Source organism: Notechis scutatus, chromosome 16, assembly GCF_049901735.1.
Source record: "Notechis scutatus isolate UNSWTSFEM ecotype Mainland chromosome 16, rNotScu1.2, whole genome shotgun sequence".
Taxonomy (NCBI): Eukaryota; Metazoa; Chordata; class Lepidosauria; order Squamata; family Elapidae; genus Notechis; species Notechis scutatus.
The window spans coordinates 4,026,115-4,036,385 of NC_142024.1; the positions used below are offsets into that span (position 1 = coordinate 4,026,115).

General features: G+C 43.6%; 1 protein-coding gene across 1 annotated transcript in view; it reads right to left on the bottom strand.

Moving 5' to 3' along the window:
• Nucleotides 1-8,054, bottom strand: part of TTLL10 (tubulin tyrosine ligase like 10) — a 100,198-nt gene extending 92,144 nt beyond the window's left edge. The window contains exon 1 of the mRNA XM_087944608.1: nucleotides 7,904-8,054. Within this exon, the coding sequence (XP_087800734.1) occupies nucleotides 7,904-8,038 (135 nt within the window). The 5' untranslated portion in view covers nucleotides 8,039-8,054. The remainder of the gene's footprint in view (nucleotides 1-7,903) is intronic.
• Nucleotides 8,055-10,271: the final 2,217 nt, after the last annotated feature.

Here is a 10,271-nt window from a genome sequence, read left to right on the forward strand (position 1 = left end):
TACTGTATACATACACACACACACACACACACACACACAAATAAATAAAAAGCCACAAAACAGACAGAAGATATTAGAAACACCAATCAAGCAGAACACAGCAAACTCCAAGACCAATAAACACAGACCAAGACTCCCAACCAATCAGGATGAAGAAAAAACCATTCTGGCACAGCAGTAGGCTAGCCCCAAATTTAAAACTGAAACAACTGTAGAAGTCTGACTCACAGACGAACACTATACAGAAGCCTGATGATGGCGGATGAGATTCTGCCGAAACGTTGCTACAACTTTAAAAGTACAACTGTAATGACGTGGGAAAATATCCGAACAAAGCTGAATACCATACATATAAATACCCATGAAAACTTAAGAATATATATATATATATATTCTTAAGGGAAAGGGAGGAAGGGAAGAGAAGAGAAAGAAGGATGAGGAAGGAAGGAATGGAAAGAGAGAGAGAGTGGGAGAAAGGGAAGGAGGAGGGAGGAAAGGAAAGGAAAAGAAAGGGGAAGGGAAAGGGAGGAAGGGAAGGGAAGGAAGGGTGAGGAAGGAAGGGAAAGAGAGAGAGAGAAAGAAAGAAAGGAGGGAGGGAGGGAGGGAGGGGAGTTCCTATTGTGGGGAGGAGAGAAGCAGGTGGCAATCACCCCACAGCAGGGTCTCCATTCACCCCAGGTGAACTGATACCCATGTTTATGAACGGCCTGCTGGCACAGAGGCGACACCTGCGATTTCTCGCAAACAAGGACATGAAAGAAACCAACCCTTTTGTCTTGACAACCCACCTGGACAAGGAAGGGAAAAGGAAGATGGCGGGTGGGGCAGGAGAAAGAGGAGAGGGGGAACCAAGGCGACACCCCATGATAAGCAGGTCTGTGTCAGCACCTCGGCTATAAAAGTCCACTGACATTTTCCTTTCTGTGTGTCTGGTGATTTATCCCTCCCTCCTCCTCTTCCTTTCCATCAATCTTGTACCAGCGCTGGATCAGAAATGGGGATAAGGCAAGGAATTATACGAACCATTGGTTCTAATTGCGCGATTGTTGGAAGACTATTTACCTGCAGCCTACAATTCCCTGGAGCTCGTCTGATGGGGTGTGTGGCAATGTTGGGTTAAAATCTCCTGGGCCAAACCTGCTCTCAAGGCCACACAATCCCTACCTTTTTCATTCCCTCCCCTCCACCACCACCCCTCAAAAAAAAAACCAAGAAGGAAGGGGCAAGCCCCTCTGAATTGCCATGTTAGATCTTTCTTCGATTATTCATTTATTTATCAAATTTCGACACTGCGCGAGTATCAAGTCCTCCGCTCTGGAAGAGGAGACTGCAGATCACGCAAAAACGAGTGCTGTGGTTTCCCCCCTCCCCTGGAAAAAAAAAATTGCATGGTGTCAAAACCAGACACACAAAAAATGAGGATGAAATGTCTCTAAGGAAGGCTCGGGTGAGTTGTGTATGTCAGAGATAAAAGGCAGGCGTAAGAAAGATTCCCTATTATTATATCTGAGGGAGGGGGAGCGGGGTGTCTGTGAAAATGATTCACATGCCTGGGCAATTAATGTATCGTGGTTTCTGGCAGAGATATTTGCAATTGGTTTTGGAAAAGCTCGCTGAAATTTTCTCCTTTCCTGGCTTAGACAGCAGGTGTCTTTCATACAGACAAATCTGCTTTCAGGGGGAAAAAAACTCAGTTTTGTGGAGACTTTCCTGGAGAGGGGAAGCATAAAGCAGAAAACCTTGCTAAAATCTCACTTATTTGCTTGTTTTCTTGATCAAAACACATAGCAGCACGCTATCTTTTTCCCCCCCGCCTTTGGTGGGGTTTGCTGAGAGAGACAATGAACACAATGGCCTCCAGATGGTGCTGTGTCACCATGCCAATCTGCTCTGGGATACTTATGGTACCTGGCCTTTTCCAGATGTGGTGGACTACAATTCCCATGCTCCCAAACGGAGGGCACCGAGGGCCATCTGAAAGCAGAGACTGTCCAGAGACAGTCCAACAGAGGTCAGGCTGCAAACTCAGAAATGGACGGACAGCCTCATCAGTCATTTTTGTCCAAACAAAAACGAGAATGATGAAAGGATCGGAATGGTCTCCCCCAAAGGTCATGTAGCCTGACCCTCTGCCTGGGTGGAAAAAATATGAATCAGATGTTTGAAATCCACAAATATGACAAGGATGGTAGACAAGGATGGTTCCCCTCCAGAGCTGCTCGAACTTTTGGAGAGGGGAGACATTTGGAGGCCTGCCAAAGATGAGCAACCCCTGGCCCATGCATGTGTCCCTCCTCCCATTCTTTGCAGATCCTAGAAGAGGTTAGCAATAAAACAACGATTTCCTGAGGTTTCAAATCTTCCTTTTTCACAAATCAAACCCTAACATAAACGGCTTCACTATCTGGAACATTCAGCGCTCCTATTTTGAGCAACAGCTCCCCGGGGGCCATCATTTACTATCTAATTCTCTTCCCCCCCCCCCCCACTCCTCTGATGGAATCACAGTTACTGTCATATTCTCAGCAGCCTTCCGACGCCAATTAAAGAGAGGAAAAAATGCACTTCACATGTGCTTTTAAGCATCGAACACACAAGCATGCCTTTAGCATTTCAAAGCTCCTTTGCACCAGCTGGTTGCAAAACACAACTGTTTCTGCACTGCCTGACCACACAAATCAGGAAATGGGTGGAGGTGGGTGAGGGGATGGGTGGGGGGGGGAATGACAGCTAATAGCTACCGGCAGTCGATGCTCTTTGACCCTGTTCTCTCCAATCCCAACCTTGCAAAAAAAAGGGGGATTGCCTTCAACGTCAGCCTCGCCTCTCTTTTTTGAAATTTTCCCAAGCGACAGAAAACAGGGCCACCCTATCAAAAATTCCCAGGGGCGGATGAACACCACGCCTGTAACAGGCTGCTGGCTGGCTGGCTGGGATGGAGGGAATAAAATATCTCTAAAACCAAGCAATCGGGGATGGCCGCAAGGGTACGGTGTCCTTGGGGGCGGCTGCTGTGGGCTAATTTATTGCCATTACCCCCGATATGTAACCATCAAAAGGACACCAGGATGTGATTTGGCATCTTCATAAAAGCTTAATTTACAACTTCATCTTCCCAGCCCGGCTCGGCCCACAAATGCTTTCTGACATGCGGGAAGGCTGGCTGGCAGCTCTGTGGAGAAACACACATTTCCCTTCCGCAGCTTCCGTACCCGTTTATTAACCCCGCAGCTAAATATTTGGAGCGGCAAAGGGAGGAAACCGAGTTTCCCGCTGAAGGCCACGTGTGGCTCCCAGGGTTATTTCCGGTGGCCCTCTTTTCAAAGGTTTTCTCTCTCTCTGCAAGCCGGCTCTGCTTGGGCTTTAGAGCAGGGGTGTCCAGCTTTGCTGGCTGAGGAATTCTGGGAGTTGAAGTCCACAAGTCTTAAAGTTGCCAAGGTTGGAGACCCCTGCTTTAGAGGGAAGGGGTGCCTTGGTTTCCAGGCTACTGTCAGTAGGGGGAAAAAGAGGATTATTTTTTTTAAAGGAAAGGAGTAAATACATAGCAGAAGAGTTGCTCTATATAGCGAGATGGGCAGCACGTATGTAAATTTAATCAGTAAATAAAATTAAGTACGCAGAGAGACGGGTGCAAAGTCAGTGGGCTTCAGCCCTGACCACCACTACCAAATGTTCCTCCCAGGGGTGACACAGTCACGAGATAAAACCTGTCGTAATTTTTTTTTTTTTTTGGATGCTCCCAGAAATGATCTGAGAGAGAATGAAGTTTTCAACAGGAAGAAAAAAACGGTGATGTCCGACTTTTGTCTGATTTGATCTATTCTAGATCAAGGTGCCTCTCTTCCTCCAATCTCTACAAGGAGAATCGAAAGGAGAATAGAGTGTCTTGTACCTCTTCGGATTAGATTTTAGGTTTTAGACTTTTTCTTCATCCCACCTTTATTACTTTATAAGTAACTCAGGGCGGCAAATGTATAATTACGCACTTTCTTTCTCCTATTTTTTCCCTACAAAAACAACCCTGTGAGGTGGGTTGGGCCAAGAGAGAGGGACTCATCCAAAGTCAGATTTCATGCCTAAGGTGGAACTAGAACTCTGAATCTCCTGGTTTCTGGGCCAACCGCCTTAACCACTATGCCAAGCTACTTTTCTTTGGGGAATGATGGAATCTGTTGCTCCTCTTTTGTTAGGTTTTTGTTGATGTTCAATAATCTCACAATACAGATAGTCCTCGACTTACAACCATTCATTAGGTGACTGTTTGAAGCTACAATGGCATTGAAAAAGGCGACTTACGACTGCTTTTCACACTTAATGAGTGTTGCAGCATCCCCAAAAGTCACGTGATCAAAATTCAGATGCCTTGGCAACTGACTCATATTTATGACGGTTGCAAGAGTCCCGGGGGTTATGCGTTCCCCTTTTGCGACCTTCTGACAAGCAAAGTCAATGGGGAAGCCAGATTCATTTAACAACCAGGTGACTAGCTTAACAACTGCAGAGATTCACTGTGGCAAGAAAAGTCGTAAAATGGAACAAAAACTAACTTAACAACGGTCTTGCTTGGCAATGGGAATGTTGGGCTCAGTTGTGGCCTTAAGTCAATGACTACTTGTATTATTTGGCTTCGGTTTGGTCGTCACAACAACCCTGTGAGGAGGGTTAGGCTGAGAGATAGAGAAGTCTCATTTGGTTTCAGTTTCAAAAGGGCAGCGTCCGATTTGACACTGGTCTCCCTGCTCTTAAAACAAGCCAGGATCCTAATTTGATTTTTCTCCTGCAAACGTTAACTGCGTCTGAATTGGCAATGATAAAAGGACAGGCTGAGCATCTTGAGAGATGTGAATCTAAATATTATTTCAATTTAACATTAGGAAAAAGGTTTGGAAGCCACAAAGCAAACAAACTGGGTGCACAGTCTCCAAAAATTCTTCCCCCCAACCCGTCTGCCTGCTCTTTTATTGCGAGGCTCTGGGGGTGGGGAGGGGAGAATGTGGGTGGGTATATTTTTGAATCACCCATGCAGCACTCCAAAACCTTACGGTGGAATATGCTTGCTGTCTGCTTTCTCTCCCCTGCAGGCATTTTGCTTTTGAGGATGAGATGCCGAGGCTGCCACCCGCGTTCAATAAATAATCAAGACTCGGAGAAAGATTTCGCCCCCCACCCCTTTTCAAATATTCTTTACTGCTTTTGCTAATGATCCATGATGTTGGCTGAAAACAAGCCATTTGAAGGCTCCAGTCAATGTTGGTTCTTCGAGAACTCGGTTTCTTTCTCTCTACCCACGCTTATCTTTACCCCACCAGTAGTCCAGGGGTGCTGCAAGCAGCATAATCCGAATTCATCTCATACACATACGCAGATGTATGCGCACCCACTTGCAGGAAAGGGTGTGTTGCATCTAGAAGGGAAAGAGAGTGGCTCAAGGCTCCTTTCAACACTACCAAAACCCCTCAACACAAACACATCCAGGGAGGGGGGGGGTCCCTTCCACCCCACAAGCAACACATGGAATTATTTTTCCAGATAGACCATTCCTAATATGACATGGGAGGCTCTTATCTGAAGGAGGAACCCAGCCAGCTTTGGCCATCTCATCATCACCACCTCTTTATCTGTCTCCAGTGCACAGAAGGTTGTCCCACCAGTTCCCTGAGACCAGTTGCCTTGCTAGCTCCTGTAATTGAGAATTTAACAGGAAAGAGTACAACAACCTTCCGTTTTTCATTGCCAGACGTGACACCTTCCTGTGGCCACGCTGTATACAAGCCTCTTCATGCCGCCAATCCTGCCTGCTGTCAAGGAAGTGAAGGAGCAGAGCGAAGGAGGGAGGAAAGGAAAGGATTAAAGCCGTTGGACTGTTCAGTCATTTCCTCTGTTTGGGGGAACCTCACGAGCTGAAAACGGGAGTGAACCCCCAAAAGGGTTTTTTGCTGCAGCACTTTCCTCCTGCTTTCAGTGATGTTCTTGAACTCAGGATCGGGAGGGGAGTTTGGCACAGGAGACCTGTCTGATTCTGGGCTCCCAAGGGGGTTATTTGAACTTCAAACACCGTATTTCAAACCCAAAATACTACTGGAATTGTTAGATCTCTTGAGGCAAGATCGGGAATCCCTGTTTTGCAAAAACAATGCAGACCTCTCATCCTAGCCTCCCAGGCCTACATTCTCCTCCTTAATTCCGAGCTTGCATGTTCCTCTAAGCCTGCTTGACTTCTCCTCCTACTGAAAAACCCACCCCCATCCAGACTTTTTTAAAAAAATCTATCCCATTTCTTTCTTTTCATTACTTCCAGCATCTGTTCTGCACATTTGGTAACGATAGCTCTGAAAAGGTGGGCTGGGTAGAAACGGTTAAATTATTAAACCTATTTATTTATTTTTAAAAAAACACACAACTTAAACTCTCCCAAGGAAACACACTAATGAAGGCATGAACTTAATGAGCTTAAGCAGTTGCTAAGGCACACAGTCAAATCCAAACGTACAACCCTGAGCCGATACAATTTTGCGGTTAGGTCTTTCATCGGTAATGTAAATCTATCAGAGAGAAAACAATCATTAATTTTAATAACACCTAGCATTGCTGTGCATTGAGTGGAATTTTCAGCACCGAGACAAGGGTTTCCCCTCCTGAGAGACATCAAAAGCAAATTAAAAACTTGCTTTCTTTAAATATGAATGGGAAAAATGAGCTTGCCTAGTTTTTTTTCAAGAGGCAGCCAATGTTAGCATAAGGTAAGAGAATATTCAGCTTGTTTTTCAATGGAATTAAGTAGATATTTTTACTTGTCCGCCTTTGCAAATCTGGCCTAATGTGTACATGAATTGTGGGCCTCTTGTATGGATTTTAATGTTTATTTTCAACCAAGAAATCTCTGCCTTTCGAAGTGGTGATTATCTTCAAATTGAAACCATTTTCCAGACTCCTGTTAACACGCCAGTGACATTAATTCTGTGCAATAACCCCATGAAATAAATAAAGAAACATAACCCTCCACCACATACAAATAGTCATTTTTGATAAAAGAAATGCCAGTGGTTTATGCCCGGTTTAATAAAGGGTAGGTTTCCATCCCGTCTCCCACGACAACTCAAATTGGTCTAAAAAATAGAAAGGTACAAATGAAAGCATCTTCGCAAGAATCCTTCAAATACAAAAAAACTAAACCAAGTACACTGAATGAAAAGGGGAAGATCAAGAGAAATCAGAGGGGATTTTTCTGTGTTCTGTCTACAAAGAATGAATAAGGTAAAATGCATAACCTGACTGGGACATTGATAGTCAGGAATTCATCCTACAAAACTGTTTAGACTCGCTTTCGCTGCTCGTATTAATGGTTAGTTGCTTGCTGGCTTTTCGCTTCCTTGACTTGTTAACAATAAATCATATTCAACCATCCGATTCTTGGTGTGCAAACCACGCTAACAATGATCGAGCTTGTCTTTTGCGAATTTATTCACATCTCAGCTTCTTCCCTTTACCCATTTGCAAAGATTGATCTATCCAAGTTTGGGGGACTTGCCAATTTCGCTCCCCCCAGTTTAAAGTCAGTTTTTCAGTGACTCATTTTTCTCACTCCTGAGTTTAAATTGGCTCCCATTCCCATAGTGGTCGGAGCAGGTTGTTTCCAAGTTCACATTCACACCTTTGTATCCACTTCTGGTCACGTGTGAGCAATTCCTGCACAACGCACATCGTTTTTGCACACGCCTTCTTTGAACAGAATGCATTTTGGACATCAGTTTTATGAATGTATGATTTTTCTTTTCTTTTTTTGCGGATGGATACCCCTTTGCAAAACTTCTCCAAAAAGGCTGTGTTTGTTTAAAAATGCAAAATTGGATCGTTTTTCATAGGAACCAAATGAAGTCTTCCCGCTCAAATCAATCACCCTTACCTGTCGCCGTCTTCTGAATTTCTCAAAAGCGGCCTGCATGGTCTCCCTTTCTGCTCTCTGAGGCTTCTCTTCCTCATCTTCCTCTCCAAAATACACAGTAAAAGCGCAGAAATTTCTTTTCCTCTCCTCTTCCATGCTGCTTGCAAAGAGTTCTCTGCAAAAAAAAAAAAAGATTCAACATTCACAGGTTGGAAACATCACAGTTTTTCAGCCCCAAACAGTTTGGATTCAGGTTATTTTTTTTTTAATTTAAAAAATATTTACAATTTCATTGCATAATTTTGAAGTACATCCTGATGATAATGCTTGCACAGTGGCTGTCAAGCCGGATCAATATGAAGTAGGCAAGACTCTAGGCCTTCTTAGTGATGGCCCCAAAGCAGATTGTTGTGAATCATCATTAAAAAAAAAAAGAGAGAGAGAGTCTAACATTAACTGCTCGTCTGTTTTCCAGGTCTTATCAAATATCTGAGTGAATTGCTTTGTTCCTAACCTTATGAAGAATATTGTTTTAGAAAACCAGAGGATTTTGCTGATATACTTGAGCAATGCCTGGCTTCTAGGCTTCACCACTGCTGATCATAACACAAAATGTGGGAGGTGGGGTATGTATGGGAAGGAACAGCAATAAAGGGGCTAAAATGGCCTTGGGATCAGGACAAAAGTTCACTGCTTAAGTTAATGAGATAAACTATCTTCCTTTTTTTTAAAAGCAGGCAGAAAAATACTTAAACCGATTTGGGCCCCATTATACAGATAATTAAAATTTCACCCAGTTGAGCACAAGACCAATAGACTAGTTTATTAAAATACCTGGAAAACAGTTGTGGTGTATTCTCCAAAGATCTTAACGGCATTTTAAAATGCCTAAACCACATTGCCAGGCACAAATATTATGCATTAAAAATGTGGGTCAGGCAGATTTGTGGGAAAGGGACTATAGTTGAGATGACTTTGGGCCCTTTCAAATCACAAGCCAATAATTTCTGTGAAGTTTGGCTTTTGTTATTTCAAACTTTCTTCAGCTCTTTTACTAATTTGCAGAGCTTAAAACTCAATAAGGCCAACATATTTCCATCGTGCAGTTTTTTTTTCTCCCTCCAATCAATGGTGTATAATTCAATTTGTTTTGCCAAATAAAACAGAACATTAAGCAAATCTTGCTCTTTGCTATTTTCTGATTTTTTTTTCGTTTGAGGGATTTTGTTCCTTGCTGCAATATTGAATGGTCTTTAGCCTCTACAAAATTCTGAGCCATTCAACTGCCAGTCAACTCCAAATTTCAGAGTTGTTTGCTGTAATTGTAAGTACGGAGAACCTGGTTCAAGAACACCCTCTGCCGCAGAAGCTTTGGACCAGTCACTATCTTGCCATCTGTGCAACTTTCAGGAGTGTTATAAGGATAATATTAAAAGCATGCTCCACATCACAACCTTGAATACCTAAAGATAAGGCAAGATCTATACTTAATATGCCCATACATTTATTTACAGACAGGTAGTCCTTAACTTACGATCACAGTGGGGACAAGAATTTCCTTTGCTAAGCAAGAAAGTTGTTAAGTTTCACATCAATTTATGACTTTTTTTGGCCAAGATTTTAAGCAAATCACTGCAATTATTAAGTGAATCCAGCTTCCCCACTGACTTTACTTGTCAGAAGCTGATTGACAGACAACCTTGGGATACTGCAACCATCCTACATACTGGTTGCCAAGTGCCTAAATATTGACCACGTGGTCGTGGAGATGCTGCAATGGTTGTAAGTGAGAGGACTAGTCATCAATCACTTTTTGCAGTGACATTATAACGTCAAACAATCGCTAAACGAATGGTGCTAAATCGAGGACTATCTACATAATATACATTGGTCCAGTGAGCAAGCAAGAACTGAAGTTAAGAGAGGGAGGAGCCTGAGATGTTGTGGGAGGAGCCAAAGCAGAATGGGTGGGCCCATCAAATCAGGGCGGAGTCAGAGGTTCACTTTTCCTGGCCTTTCCCTTTCAACGGGAAAAAATGAGTCCGCCTGAAAGGCATCTCTAGGGGCATTTGTGAACAATCTTTCAACTTTGAAGAAACCGAGTTGGGGAGAAAGGCCTGGTGGCTGAAGAGGAAGTCGTTGGAAGTAGAGAAACTCAAGCTTGCAAGGGGGGTGTCCCTCTCCAACTAGGCTTCACAAGCTCATCAGTCCCCAAAAGTGTGATACTCAAATGGCATGTCAGGTGACAGGGCTGACCCCCATTAAATGAAAACTAGCAGCAGTGTGCTCACCCAGCCAGAAAACATGTCTTTCTTGCCAGGCTAGAGATTTCAACCGTACCGTTTAAAAACAAGAGTGTAACCTTTGTCTCTGATGGCAGCAGCTGTTT